The sequence below is a fragment of the Anguilla anguilla genome, chromosome 8 (genome assembly GCF_013347855.1).
Source record: "Anguilla anguilla isolate fAngAng1 chromosome 8, fAngAng1.pri, whole genome shotgun sequence".
Lineage (NCBI taxonomy): Eukaryota > Metazoa > Chordata > Actinopteri > Anguilliformes > Anguillidae > Anguilla > Anguilla anguilla.
In genome coordinates, this window is record NC_049208.1 from 34,937,624 (window position 1) to 34,953,318 (window position 15,695).

The following is a 15,695-nucleotide window of genomic DNA, read 5'->3' on the forward strand; positions in this document are numbered from 1 at the left end:
TTTGACAGCACAGTTATATCCGAACCCCAATACCCTATTAAGAAATGGCGGATGCATTGTAGACGTTTACAGTGATATTTGGAGGATATTCTGAAGATTGGATTAGCAGAGAAAGGGATTACGAAACAAAGAATGTATTTCTTGAATGTATTTCACTGAATTAAAGCATTTCTTTGCACTTTGACTGATGAATTTAATAGTTTGCAGTGCAATCTGAATACAGATAGTGTAATTGGTTGAACATATACAGATAGTGTTGGCTCTCCACATCCGCTAATGTTAATAAATCAGTTTACCTGTTCTTTAAGTTCTCGTATTTTTTTTAATGGTCTGTGCCGTTTATGGTGTTCATGGTTTTGTGAACGTGTTTTATTGAGTGGAATTGTGCTCTTCACTATAATGCAGGATTCCTGGGACACGCCCAATTGCTCGTTGGGACGATGTGTGTCTTTTACGGAGAGAACACTGTCCATCAGTAGAACTAATGATGCCTACTCTGCCCTCAGCATTGACTCCTGTTGGGTCATGTACCTGCAGTCTGCGCTACCCGGGCGTGACGTGCGCTCCAGTTTTCCATGCCCCCTGGGTAACGTTGTTTTTGCCCCAGCTATCCGAAGCAGTGCTCTCTGTCTCTTAATTAGAACATTGCGTTCATGGGGGGGGGGGCGGCTGCTGGGGTGGCTAGTCTTGTTTAAGTATTTGGGTAATTTCAATGTTGGCGCATTTTAGTATCAGAACAAGATTGTATAAACGTGACCAGTGCAGACTGTGGCCAGCAAACAGCAGCCCCACAGTGATGTGTGTAATTAGCTGTACTGCTGAAGATGACGTCCAACACACAAGCCTGTGGCCTGAATACTACAAACACCCTGGGCCTTCTACACCTAAACTGCACATTGTCCCTCTGCAATGACACGCCTTAATTTTTTATACTTTTTGTTTTTATTTTTCATATTTGCAGTCTACATCCTTGCACTTTAAAAACCTGCAGGCACTGAACATTCCATGCATAGAAATTTTCATGTTTTATCTTTGATGTTTTGTTTGTTAAAGCACCTCTTGAAGGGAGCTACATAAATTAATATACTGCAGATTAATTCTGATTCTTGAACTTTTATGTACCAATTACCAGCATCAATTGACAGGGACACTGTTGATTTCAAGTACTGCATCATGTTAATGTTTAATCCTGATGTTTTTTCTTGCAGTTCATTTTATTTTGCTGCTAATGTATTCCTGAGCAGTGCTTCACTCAAGAATTTCACTCGCTTTTATGCTTCTGTGAACTGTGACAACAAATACTTGAAACTTGGAACTTGGACCTATGATATGAACGCTCTAAAATGTCGCGCGTTCCTTTGTGCTTTTCCACATGGGAAACGTGGTTTTTCACATTTACGTCCGCTGTCTGATGCTTTGCTTTCTTGAGCTGCGTTTCTGGATGGAGAGTCGAGTCGTCTTGGCTAATGTGCGGTTTCCACCTGAGTCAGTCTCTGGCTGAATATGAGAGCTTCTGAGTTCCTTGTTTTTCTTGTCCCAAACTAAAGTACCCACAGCCAGTTTTTTTTTTAGGCTGTGGAAAACTACAGAAACTGACCTGCATCTTTCAGAAAGCACTAAATAGAATAGAAAGCCGTTGCTCTGAGACTGCGGTCGGATGTGAAATCGCACTGTTAAATCGTAAACGTGTAATGGCCAAAGATTGTGAAAGACACTGAGGCCTGATCTAAACTGGCTGTCAGGATGTTGCGAAACTGGTGACAAACGTGAAAGGCGGGGCATGTCTTGATGCTGCACTGCTTGTGGTGTGCATAGATTCAGGTATAAATCGGAAGAAAAGAACGTTTTGATGATATATTCCGAAAATATTCAGAAATGGTGGTGAAGGCTCATTGGGGAGTATGTGGTACGCATGCTGGTCAGTAGCTCTGGGCAGTCCAGGGCTTGAGTTCACTTATAAGGGAGTGCTGTCTGTTGTACTGTATGTTGTACGGTCGTAGGCACGAGGCCGCTGGCCTACTGCCAAAGGCAATCACAGCCGTGCTGATATACAGTATAACAGCACAACCTCGAGTGCGATAATGCTTTTTACAACCATTCTAATAGCCTATTAACTATTTGTCAGGTAATGATTGAGACAGCATTATTAGTTTGTCATTTATTCTGTTCCTCTAACAGATATGGCTCCTTCAGGATTCCATTAATAAAAAAATCATACTACTGGTACCTCCTGGACCAAATTGCAACACAGATTACAGTGCTTCAGTTCACTAACGTTATACTTGCTTTGTCGACAGCAGATACCATTGGCAAGCTAGCTGATGTTAAACTCAGTCAAAATATCAAAAGCAAAATTGTCTAAAGTGTAGTAAGGATACCCATCCTTAGTAATGAAAAACTATTATGTGCATGTGAAATAATGAAGAGAATGCATTTCAGAAATAGGAGTTTCCTCACAAAGATTATACAGCGGTAAAACCAATAGTTTAAATTTCTTGGTAATTACAGTATTAGTTAGCAAGCAAGCAAGCTAGCTTACACACAAGACAAAGATGGCGACCGCTCTGTTTTTAAAAACATGTTCTATTGGCTGAAATGGCATCACATGTCTACTTCTTTATGTCCATTTTGCCTGTATCCTGCAGTTATCCGGTCATTTTGGTCAGATTGTTATCGACAGAATGGCAGAAGATGTAGCTACATGTAAATGTCCAATGACTGAAGCATTTGTGATGACAAAATTGGCAGGAGAAAGATTCTTTGATTGCTTACACGAGTTCAGAAGGTACAGATGTTAATGATCTTAAGAGCTGAGAGTGGTCATTGTGGTTATTTATTTATGAAACCCTGAAAAGTCGAACTCTCGGTGCTGTATGCTGTAGGTATGGGGCATGCCGCCCCACCAAGCCGTAACTTGGCGGACGGCGTACTTTCCATCCCGATGAGCACTCGCGGATTGTCTCTTGATCAACTAAAAATTACTTAACCGGAATGAACCGTTGTATAATGTTAGCTATCTGTCTTGTGGCAATGGCAGTAATGTTTCACATTCGTAGTTCTGGGCATTATGAAATGGACTCTGTCACGCCAGTCCCACTGCTTTTCAGAACTAGTAAAGTGAAACTGGTCCCTCCAGAAAGCCTGTTCCTGGAGCAGATGTATCCGCCATTTCCTGCTGGAGGGATATTGGCGCGCCCATTTTCCTGGGATTTATTCACCGTATGCTACTTGCCCCATCTTGCCTCCAAACCAGTTCTTTCCTTTCTTTTTCTCACTCGTTCACTCCCTCCCTCCCTTCTTGTCATCATGAGCAGAAATAAAAACTGAATCTCCTGAGCTCTCTCTCTCTCTCTCTCCCTCCCTCTCTCTCTCGTGTTCTCTGTAATACCCGTGACCTCATTGTTGATGAAAAGGACATGTGGCAGGGTTTTTTTTAGAAATGTCTGCCCATCACCCACCAGAGTACCATTCAGAAAGTTCCACGCACCATCCAATGAATGAAGTTATGACTGATTGATCCAGCTACTGCTTCTGAAAGCACTCCCTCTTACCATTATACAGGCATGATACATACACACACATTAGATCACATTTGGAGTGCATGAAGCAGAGAATCAACAAAAAAGTCTACAGATTATTATTTAGCAGAGTTTCAGGGATTAGTAGTAGTACTATTAGTCTTCAGTGCAGTGCAGAGGTGTATTTCTGCTGTGTTAAAGGTTATTATTGTGTAGTGTGTCTGGGGGAATAAGAATTCCAGATCTAGTCCAGTGGTCTCTCTGCCCTTTCTCCTCCCAGCCAAGGGATGGCGCTGCCTCCCTTACAGTGCTGGAGCTCACCTCTTACACCCCTCCCCCGCTGTATCCCTGACCCTGGGAGCATGTAATATGAGGCTTTGGTGTTTTGACAGTGGCTAAATGGAATGTCTTCTGACAGGGTTGCCCAAACCAGTTCCTGGAGATCTACCATCCTGTGTTTTCATTTCAACTCTAATAAGGCACACCTGATTTTGGCTCTGCAAAGTGTATGCAGTTTCAACACAGTTGATGGTGTTTGCTGACAGGTTGTGAGTTTACTTCCCAGCTGAGCTATACCCAAGACTTAAAATACCACAGAAATTGGGATATGTTCTTACCCTTTGATCCTCCCAGACATTGTTCCTTACTGAAAGTGGATATAAAAATAGGATATTTAAGTACTGAGTAAAGATTAAGCAAATATATCCTGTAATGTAATGCCCCCCAGTGAATAGAAATCGTATGGTGGCCTGTGGGCTATTGGCATTGTCCGGGTACTCCTGCTTCACTCAACATGACTCATCACCCACCTCCAAACAGCTGCTGGTGATGCCATTCCATTCAGTGATGAGTCACAGTGTCAGTATCTGCCGTCTCGCGTTTTGTTTCGGGATTTGTGTTTTGTACAATGACAGTTTCAGTGGCTTCATTGTTTGCGCATGTTGGCCAATGGAGTGCCTGATGGTCTTCAGCAGGATTAATGCCTGAATGACTAAGAACAGCCCTGCTCTCTAAAACACCTCAATTAAAAATGTGAATTTCAATATATTTCCTTAGTGATCTGAATTGAATTGTGATTACATGGAAATATACTGAAATACATTGTAAATATGTGGACTTTCTGTAAAATATATTTAATAGCAGTGTAATATATTGCAATATCTTTAGCAGTATATATATTGCTCATAGCTATTTCAGTGTATTTTCAAGGATATTGAAATTGTGTAAGGGTGAGTAGGCGCTTATGTTTTTTTCAGTGATTCATGAGAGGGCGTGTGGTGTGGTGAGGACAAGGCCCTCCCTCAGAGGAGCCTGAAGTGGCTTTGTGTGAGCTAGGCTCAGAGTCACTAGGGGAAGTATATTATTCTGTCTCAGTGTAGATTGCTTTTGTGAGCATTGGGTTAAACAGCAGCTGGTGGCTTTCAGACTGGATGGTGAACAACTCCAGTAATATTGTAGTTTCAGTCAAAAACCCTATCTTACACGTGCCAGAAATGTCCAGGTAGTCTTGGAGAATAACAGTCAATCTCAACACTTTGAGTCATTTTAAAGAAGGAATAATTTCCTGTGTTTGTACTATAGTCCCCTTTCATTGATTAATTTCTTGTATCATTCCTTCGTTCATTCGTGTAGATGCACGTCAAAAATAGTGGAAGGCAATTCCAAATGAAGGTTAACATCTCTGGTTCTTCGTGCACTGCCTGCTGTAGACGTCTGTGTCCGTTTGTTTGTCATGGTGGTCCAGTGTCGTGTATGGGAAAATGATAAATATGATAAAAGTCCCTCAGGCAACAACTTCATACAAATAAGGTGATTAGTAGACCCTTCACTGCAAAGACGGAACATACTGCCTCAGATAAACCACTTTTTCTTTGAAATGTATTGTGCGAGACTGACAGTTTATGTACTGCCAGACTTGTCTTTAGTTTATTGCTTTTGAGCGTGATGGCATTTCTGGGCTCCACATTACTTACACTCAAGACACGTCTACCCTTTTATTTGAAATGATAAAGTTGCTCATTGTTTTTCACCCTCTCATTCTTGGTTTTGTTTGCTCAGGAAAAAGTCCTCTCTGAAGCACTGTGTGTGTGGCTGATTGTTAATGACACTGTAGAATTTTGATTGGTTGATCAAGCAATTCCCTCTGCCCTCCCCCCCTTCTCTATGCCCCCCTGCTTCCTACCTCCAGATGATGAAGTGGACGAACCACGCAGCAGGACGGGGAGTGTGGGGGGCAGTTCGGAGCGAAGCACCCCCCCTAACAAGCGCAAGGGCAAGCTCTTCGGCAATCTCTTCAAGCCCTGGAAGTGGAAGAAGAAGAAGACCAGCGAGAAGTTCCAGGAAACGTCAGAAGGTGCCTGAACTGCTGTGCTGCCTCAATACGCACAATGTTAAGCTCCTTTCAAAAATGAGTTTGAGATGTATGAGTTAATGCCACTGATTTTACTTGTTGGATTTTGTAGCTTCCAGAGTTGAATATTATAGCCTCTCACTTGAAATTAAAAGGTTTTTCCTGTCTGTAAAAACTAGGACTATAGACCAGAAGTTACAGGTACAGCTCCTTGTTGAGGCACTACCGTTGTACCCAATCAAAAATCGGAAAGCAAGGTGTCCGGAAAGAAAGCAAGTAATGCACTGAACTTCCTTTTTACATTTGGTTTCTTTCAGCTCTGGAGAGAAGGATATCAGTGAGAAAGCCCAGGCAGGAGCTGATTGACAAAGGACTGCTGAAGGAGGTCCCAGAAAATGGTAGGTCACTGGGGAGAAAATAGCAAACAGGAAGTCATTTTGAGGACAAACAGGAAGTCATATTATCCTGTTAGCATTAGGTCACGTTAATAAGCACCAAAAAGTCAATGCAATGTTGATGTATTCGCATTTGGAAGGAAAAAATGTCTTCAGTTAGGTTATAATATTCCCTGAAGAACTTTTTAAAAAGTTAATTTTTTATTATTTTTATTATAAAGTTAATTTAACATTATTTTAGTATACTTTTAATCAAACAAGTTCATATATGTTGCCATTTATAGAATAATAATTTTCCAAGTTTCCGCTTCATAGTAAAAAATATAGAGGAGTTTCTGAACATTGTGTAGTCTTGTCTTCGTAGTCCCTTTAAAAAATGTCGCCTGTAAGCAGTGAACATTTCTAGGAAAGAATGCGGGGAAAGCAGGCATTCATCGCGATCTCAGTACTGCATGCTGTGTACACAATACCCTGCTGTTACCTGCAGTAATCTCCAGGCCGGAGGTGTCCCATTTCTAAAGTTACACTGTAATCCCGAAATTCACCCATACAGGTCTGAGCTGCCTTCCTGAACTGAGTTATAACCAAACTCAACAAACATTTTCTTCAGACATGCATAATTTGGCCTTATTTCAAATGTCTTAATCATGTAAATTTAAACATTTAAGTTAAAAAAAATTGAGAATTTTAAGAATGAAAAATGATGTAAATCAGGTCTGGGGATGGCCTGCCATAGTGTCTCTGGTGGTACAGTACTCACTTCTCAGAGGTCTGCAGAGGGCAAGGCTCTGAATGCAGCCTTGGTATGAAAAGCCATTCGTGTCCGAAGGGTCCGGGGTCCACAAGCACCCCTTTTATTTTTCCGAATATTTACCTAACAGCACTTCTCCTGTGCTTGGATGTTGTCGGGACAGTGTGGATCGAGTGAAGTGAGTTTATGTTCTGAATCCAGCGGCTTTTAATGGCTAACACCCTCCTTTAACATTCGACTCTCTGAATACCGAACACAAGTGCATCAACAGTTAAAACTTCTCACTTATCCAACATATACAATATATTCATTTGGTGTAATTTGGTCATTATTATTAAAGATATCAATTATCAATTAAATCACCAAGTTTGATGATAGGCAGAGCAACCTGTTGGATCAACCTTTATCGAAATGTACAATTCGCAACCAGATTAAAATTAAGAAATTTATTAAATCACAACAAATTATTCAGCATCTAGTCTAAAGACGAAACTACAACTTATTTGTCCCATAGTAAGTCCCAATAAAACCAAGATCAAGATTCTAAAACCAAAAAACAGCAAAATATTCCAAAAAGGCGGGGATGATAATGGCGAATGAGCTGTAGGACCGAAACATCAGCCCCAAACACCAAGAAAGCGCCAGGCCCAGATGCAAGGTTCGAGTTCCCCAGATGGCAAGAGCAGATGTCAACCCCCAAATGTCCACTGCCACAGATGTTAACTGGCAGAAGTTAAGCGCCCAAAAGTTCTCCCAAAATATAAAGAAAAGTTGGCATCCGTCCCCAGCATGTAACTTGAATTTGGCTTTGCCGTTCTTTGAAAACTGCGATCTCAATGGTCATCGAGATGTTGCTAGAATGTCACGTGATCACGTGTCAGTTGTGAAAGCCACAAGGGTGCAGTCAGCCTTTTGGGTGTGCGAGAGATTGCCTTGACCTGCAAAATCAATCCGCAGGTAGACTAAGAGCCCGACCCGTGCCTGTGTCTGTCCCGTCCGTGTGTGCCTTACAGAGGGCGACCAGCCTCGCGCCCCCCACCTGAGGAACGGTCGGCTCCGGGCCGACTCCGACAGCAGGGTGGGGCCCATCTGGCTGCCCCAGGGCGAGGACCGCAGGACCCGCATCCCGTCGGACGCAGACCGCCGAGAGGGGGCCGGGCGCCGGGGCTCCAGCTTGGAGGAGGTGAAGGAGGCGAGGGAGAGGGGAGAGGAGAGAGACCGGAAAAGCGCCAGGGAGGACACGGAGGACAGGGAGAACAGAGAGGAGAGGGACCGAGACAGGGAGAGAGACAGGGAGAAAGAGAGGGAGAGAGACAGGGAAAAAGAGAGGGAGAAAGAGAGGGAGAGAGACAGGGAGAAAGAGAGGGAAAAAGAGAGGGAGAGAGCGACAGAAAGAGAGAGGGAGCGAGATCGAGAAAGAGAGAAGGAGAGAGACCGAGAAAGAGAGAGGGAGAAGGAGAAAGATCGTGCGAGGGAGAGAGACCTAGAGAAGGAGAGGGAGAGAGACAGGGAGAAGGAGAGGGAAAGAGAGAGGGATAGAGAGAAGGAGAGGGAGAGAGTCAGAGACAGGGAGAAGGAGAGAGACAGAGAGAGGGATAGGGACAGAGAGAGAGAGGTGAGAGACCGAGAGAGGGGGAAGGACAGAGAGAGGGATAATAGGGAGGGGAGAGATGGAGAGAAGGAGAGAGACAGAGAGAGGGACAGAGAAAGGGATAGCAGAGAAGTAAGGGAGAGAGAAAGAGACCCGGAACGGGACAGGGAATGGAGGGACAGGGACAGAGAGAGAGAGGTGAGAGACAGAGAGAGGGGGAGGGACAGAGAGAAGGATAAGAGAGAGGAGAGAGACCGTGAGAAAGAAAACAGAGACGACAGAGAGCAGGAGAGAAATCGAGAAAGGGAGAGCCGGGAAGGGAGGGAGCGAGAGCGGGAGAGAGATGGCGAGAGGGAGAGAGAGAAAGACAGGGAGAGGGAGAGCAGGGAGGGGAAGGACAGGAGAGAGGGGGTGCAGAGCCAGGCTCCGGCAGAGCTGGACAGGAAGCCTGGCCACGGATGGAGGCCTCTCTCAGAAATGGACCTGAGGCAGAAGACTGTCCTGGAGGAGGCCTGGAGGACACGCCCCCTCTCGGAGATTGAGCAGAGGTCGACCCTCCCGCGCTGCTTTCCATCGGACGAAGCGCGGACACGCTCAGGTGTGTGGGATGGGTCTGTCTGTGTGTCTGTTTGTCTGTCTGTCTTTGTCTGCCTGCCTGTCTGTGTCTGCCTGTGTGTCTGTCTGTCTGTCTGCCTGTATGCCTGCCTGCCTGCCTGTCTGTCTGTTTGTGTGTCCATCTGTCTGTGTCTGTCTGTCTGTCTGTGTGTGTGTGTGTGTGTGTGTGTGTGTCTGTTTGTCTGTCTGTCTTTGTCTGCCTGCCTGTCTGTGTCTGCCTGTGTGTCTGTCTGTCTGTCTGCCTGTATGCCTGCCTGCCTGCCTGTCTGTCTGTTTGTGTGTCCATCTGTCTGTGTCTGTCTGTCTGTCTGTGTGTGTGTGTGTGTGTGTGTGTGTGTGTCTGTTTGTCTGTCTGTCTTTGTCTGCCTGCCTGTCTGTGTCTGCCTGTGTGTCTGTCTGTCTGTCTGCCTGTATGCCTGCCTGCCTGCCTGTCTGTCTGTTTGTGTGTCCATCTGTCTGTGTCTGCCTGTCTGTCTGTCTGTGTGTGTGTGTGTGTGTGTGTGTGTGTGTCTGTTTGTCTGTCTGTCTTTGTCTGCCTGCCTGTCTGTGTCTGCCTGTGTGTCTGTCTGTCTGTCTGCCTGTATGCCTGCCTGCCTGCCTGTCTGTCTGTTTGTGTGTCCATCTGTCTGTGTCTGCCTGTGTGTGTGTGTGTGTGTGTGTGTGTGTGTCTGTTTGTCTGTCTGTCTTTGTCTGCCTGCCTGTCTGTGTCTGCCTGTGTGTCTGTCTGTCTGTCTGCCTGTATGCCTGCCTGCCTGCCTGTCTGTCTGTTTGTGTGTCCATCTGTCTGTGTCTGCCTGTCTGTCTGTCTGTGTGTGTGTGTGTGTGTGTGTGTGTGTGTGTCTGTTTGTCTGTCTGTCTTTGTCTGCCTGCCTGTCTGTGTCTGCCTGTGTGTCTGTCTGTCTGTCTGCCTGTATGCCTTCCTGCCTGCCTGCCTGTCTGTCTGTCTGTGTGTGTGTCCATCTGTCTGTGTCTGCCTGTCTGTCTGTCTTTGTTTGCCTGCCTGTCTGTCTGTGTGTGTCTGCCTGTCTGTGTGTGTGTGTGTATGTGTCTGTCTGCCTGTCTGTCTATCTGTGTCTGTTTGTCTGCCTGCCTGTCTGCCTGTCTGTGTCTGTCTGCCTGTCTGTCTGCCTATCTGTGTCTCTCTGCCTGTCTGCCTGTCTGTCTGTCTGCCTGTCAGCCTATCTGTGCCTGTCTGCCTATCTGTGTCTGTCTGCCTGTCTGTCTGTCTGCCTGTCTGCCTATCAGTGTCTGTCTGCCCGTCTGTCTGTGCTGACCTGGCCCTCCTCTCTCTCCTGCAGGCTCCACAGGTTGTCGTCTCCCCCCGCGGTCGCAGAACCCCCCCGACCCCCCGCCGAGGGAGGGCTCCCTCCCCAAACTGCCCCTCCTGCCCCCGATACGGCAGGGCTCCCTCCCCGAGCCTCCCAAGGTTCCCGCTGGCAGCAGCTCCTCCTCGTCCTCCTGCTCGTCTTCATCGGCGACCTCCTCCGCGATCGCGAACCCCGAACCTCCCGCCAGCGCGCCCGCCCCTCAGCCCCTCCCTGGCACCTCCGCCCCCTCCACCTCCGCTAGCGTCCCCGCCCCCCCGCCAGCCAAGCAGCCGCCAGTGCCTCCACCCAAGCCTACCAACCGCTTCAGCAGTCCTGCCCTGCTGGGTAAGTGCTTTGATGTCATAGTTACCTAGTGCTCTTGTCATTGAGCCACTGGGCCAATCGGCTTGCGGCTGACTTGGCTGAGGCTTAGCCTGATTGGTCAGTACAGGTGCAATGAGGATTCTGCCAAAGACAGACTCATGCGTGATGGCTCCAGGTGGTCTTTTTTTTTCTTGAGTTCTTAGAGAAGCGCACTGGATCCCCAAGGGTGGGGATGTTGACTGGATTGGCATTTATTTTCATTGTGTCTGGCTAAATGTTCAGTCTTCGCAGTGTTTCACCCTATACTGATGATAACCTTGTTAGGCCCGTTCAGAGTTAATCAGTTTAAACAGCGCATATATATTGCAGATGATCATTTATATTAAAGCCCAGCAATTCCTGTTTTGAGTTGGGTATCCAAGGTGATCTTATTCTGTTTTAGGTTGTGTATCTGTGGAAGGGGCTGTTTTAGGTTTTGAGGTGTGTATCTGTGGGGGGGATGTTTTAGGTTTTGAGTTGTGTATCTGTGGAAGGGGCTGTGTTAGGTTTTGAGTTGTGTATCTGTGGGAGGGGCTGTTTTAGGTTTTGAGTTGTGTATCTGTGGACGGGGCTGTTTTAGGTTTTGAGTTGTGTATCTGTGGGAGGGGCTGTTTTAGGTTTTGAGGTGTGTATCTGTGGGAGGGGCTGTTTGGCTGTGTGCAGGTTTGCTGTGGGCTCCTCACAGTGAAGAATGGGCTTGTCGGGGGTTATTTTTGTCCGTGGGGGAATGTCGCTGCTGTTGATCCAGTGTGGGAGGTTGGTGTGTCCCAGCATGCTCGGCTGCTCTCATTAGCCCCGACTGCAGGGCAAACAGCGATCCTTACCCTTATACACAGACATACACACAGACCGACTCGCAGACACACACGTAAGAACACACGCACGCACACACACACACACACACACACACACACACACACACACAAACACACTCAGACACACACACGTTCACACACATTCATACACAGACAAACACACACGCGCACTCATGCACGTTCACACACATTTACACACACACACACACTCCTACACGTTCACGGACATTCACACATTCTCACACACACACACACTTATACGTGTTCACACACATTCATTATTATGCTCATACACGTTCACACACACACACACACACAGTCTTACACGTTCACACACATTCACACACACACACACACACACTCACACACACACACTCTTACACGTTCACACACACACACACACACACACACACACACACTCAGCCAGGACAGGATCAGGCATGTTCTCCGGTCTTCATTAGCTGAAAGCAGCATTGCGCTCCTCCCCTCATAGTGTTCCTCCACAGCCCCCCCCCAGAGTGATGCAGGCGGGGATCCGACCCTACTGCTGCTACTGCTGCTTCTGTCATGGTCCTCAACCCAGACCTCTCAGTCCGGGGTCTCACTGGGCCTGCAGTGGTATGTCCGTTAGCCTCTCTGTGCCTTCTGTGTGTCCTCCAGCAGTGTTTCTAGGGTCCCGTTGGGCTTAAGCCTGGGTATTTATCTCCAGCCCAGCCCCCCCCCCCAGCCCCCCTTCCTTCTGTACAAATACAGCCCAGCGCTGGGTAACAGCCAGCCTGGTTACGTAGCGCTCTTGTTAAGCGCAGACATCCTCCCGGAGGCCTCGCATATTTAATGAGCCGTTCGCACAGTGGCGGAGTGTTCCCTGGGCCAGTCGGGATGCAGGAATGCGCTCTTGGCCTCCGCAGGAGTGCTCTTCCCCTAAGAGACCTGGCACAGACCAGCCGTGCTGAATACAGGGGGCAGCTGCCAGTCCTTTCCCAAGGGGACGATTCCAAATTAGCCCACCCCCCCCCCTTCCTGCACACCCACTCTTGGCGCGGTCCAGCCGGGTCTGTCCCGTCGCTAGCCGGCTCTCACGGTCACACCGCCGGTGCCAGGGCTCTGAAAGCCTCCGTCTCCCGCTCGCTTCCGGCAGCTTCCGCCCCGCGCGGGGCCGCGAGCGCCCGCCTCCCGCGGCACCGGGGCGGGCTCGACGGCCGCTCATCCCCGCCCGCCTCCCTGCGCCCCCGGGGCCCCCGCTCAGGTACGGGCAGAGTGGTCCCTGTTGCCACGGTGACGGCGGAAGCCTCGGACTCCGCGGAATGGTGTCGCTGCTGCACGCGTGTTGAGACCCGGGAGAGCATTTACCATAACGGCACTCTCACAGAGACGCGGGCTGGAGCGGCTGCATGGCCTGCCCACCGGAACCCAGCACGTTCAGTCCTGTGGGGCTGTGAGTGTGTGTTCAGATCACTGACTGCTGTGGCGCTCTGGATTGTGTGTGTTCAGTGATCTCAGCTATGGTGCTCTGGAGTGTGTGTTCAGTGATCACTGACTGCTGTGGCACTCTGGAGTGTGTGTTCAGTGATCTCAGACGTGGCACTCTGGAGTGTGTGTTCAGTGATCTCAGCTGTGGTGCTCTGGAGTGTGTGTTCAGTGATCTCAGACGTGGCGCTCTGGAGTGTGTGTTCAGTGATCTCAGCCATGGCACTCTGGAGTGTGTGTTCAGTGATCTCAGCTGTGGTGCTCTGGAGTGTGTGTTCAGTGATCTCAGACGTGGCGCTCTGGAGTGTGTGTTCAGTGATCTCAGCCATGGCACTCTGGAGTGTGTGTTCAGTGATCTCAGCCGTGGCACTCTGGAGTGTGTGTTCAGTGATCTCAGCCATGGCACTCTGGAGTGTGTGTTCAGTAATCTCAGCTGTGGCACTCTGGAGTGTGTGTTCAGTGATCTCAGCCATGGCACTCTGGAGTGTGTGTTCAGTGATCTCAGACGTGGCGCTCTGGAGTGTGTGTTCAGTGATCTCAGACGTGGCACTCTGGAGTGTGTGTTCAGTGATCTCAGCCATGGCACTCTGGAGTGTGTGTTCAGTGATCTCAGCCGTGGCGCTCTGGAGTGTGTGTTCAGTGATCTCAGACGTGGCGCTCTGGAGTGTGTGTTGCTGTGAGGTTTTTTGGCTCATTACGGATGCTCGTTATAGATTCTCTCATCCCTGTTTGAGTAAGTAGGCCTTTATTGTACACTGAAACAAGGTGGATGGTGACGATCTCCATTGGAGAACATAACTTGGTGCCGTGCCTTTTGTCCCCATTAACCGCTGCTGCCTGCATTTACACTGTGTTCAGCTTAGACTTTTATCCCTCAGCTTGCAGTGACACTGAGTGCAGCTTATGTCTTTATTCTTTAGCCTGCAGTGAACACACCTAAACCCCATTACCAAGCCTGCAGTGTGTGTTCATCTCAGCGCTCACGTGTGTGTGTGTGTGTGTGTGTGTGTGTGTGTGCGCGTGTGTGTGTGTGTGTGTGTGTGTGTGTGTGCACTTTGGCGCGCCCACTTCAGGAAGGTGTGTGTTTGTGCTGTTTTTGTGTGTGAGGACGAGAGGGGTGGTGTGTGACTCTTTATCTGTTTCGTACGCAGCGGAGCTGTCGCAGGCCGCGCCCGTCAAGCGCTCCCCGCCCATGCCCCCCAAGAGGACCACCCCCGTCACCAAGCGGAACTCCCAGGAGTCTCACGTCGTTCCGGCCGCCCCGGACCCCGCCCCCGACCCCGCCCCCGCGCAGGCCGAGGAGAAGGCCGGCGAATCACTGCCTCCGCCGCCGGAGCCTGAGCCCGCCCCCGACGCCCGACCACCCTCCCACATCCCGCCCTCCCCCCCCCGCTCCCACCACCACCCCCTCCCCATCCCGCCCTCCTCCCCCCGCTCCCACCACCACCCCCTCCCGCCCTCCCCCCCCCGCTCCCACCACCACCCCCTCCCGCCCTCCTCCCCCCGCTCCCACCACCACCCCCTCCCGCCCTCCTCCCCCCGCTCCCACCACCACCCCCTCCCCATCCCGCAAGCGGCCCCGGTCGCCGTGCCCACCGCGGACCCGCCCAGCCCCACCACCCAGCCCCCCGCGGAGCCCCCCATCCCGCTGCACCTGCTCATCCAGCGGGCGCTTGCCAACCCCGGCCGGAACCCCCCCGCCTCGGACCGGTCCAAGCGCGCCCACTCTCTGCTCTTCGACGTGCCGCAGACCTACCTGACCACGCCCGGGGAGAGGGCCTCCCTGCCCGTCACCGTCGAGCGCATCAGACTGTGAGCCTTCCTCGCCTCCCTCCCCTTCCTCATGCCACCTTCACCCCCACCATACTCATTTTGATACGCGTTCCGCTACTCAGCTGTACAAAGTGGACAGCAGTTGAACAAAAGATGTGCAACACACCACCCGCACAATGAAGGGGGTGTACAGCCACCTGCACCAGAGTCATTTAAGAACAGAATGTTTTGTTTTGTTTTGTTTTGTTTTGTTTTGTTTTGTTTTGTTTTGTTTTGTTTTGTTTTGTTTTGTTTTGTTTTGTTTTGTTTTGTTTTGTTTTGTTTTGTTTTACAAGGCACGCTCTGCCGCCGTGCTGTGGTTCATTTATTAACTAAGCAAATGAAATCCCAGCATGCTTAGGGCCATATATATATATATATATACCATGGCTGCTGGAGGGGACGCGAGTGGCACTTGAAGGAGGTGATGTCGGGGCGTGTTTGGCGGGTGCTTCAGTGACTCAGACAGCTTTGACTCGTTGGTGTCGCGTGTGTGATGTCAACTCTCTGCGGCAGACATCAGTACCGGGCAGAAGTGGGGAGGAAGTGTAAGGGAAAAACAGGCCAGCAATCACAAAACAGACAAACATCAGTTGACTGACGAAATTCGGCTTAGGGCGAGAACGGCCTGTTCCGTCAAACACTCCCCCACGACCTGTTGAGTAACTGGATGTTTCCATTTTCCCCCCACAGCCTAGACGACCTTATCCC

At 49.2% G+C, this 15,695-nt stretch overlaps 1 protein-coding gene across 1 annotated transcript in view; it reads left to right on the forward strand.

Moving 5' to 3' along the window:
• Positions 1-15,695, forward strand: part of LOC118234204 (phosphatase and actin regulator 4B-like) — a 29,117-nt gene that overhangs the window by 3,288 nt on the left and 10,134 nt on the right. The window contains exons 2-8 of the mRNA XM_035430614.1: positions 5,707-5,871; positions 6,186-6,266; positions 8,028-8,308; positions 8,636-9,203; positions 10,519-10,872; positions 14,324-14,563; positions 14,747-14,984. Of these exons, the coding sequence (XP_035286505.1) occupies positions 5,707-5,871; positions 6,186-6,266; positions 8,028-8,308; positions 8,636-9,203; positions 10,519-10,872; positions 14,324-14,563; positions 14,747-14,984 (1,927 nt within the window). The remainder of the gene's footprint in view (positions 1-5,706; positions 5,872-6,185; positions 6,267-8,027; positions 8,309-8,635; positions 9,204-10,518; positions 10,873-14,323; positions 14,564-14,746; positions 14,985-15,695) is intronic.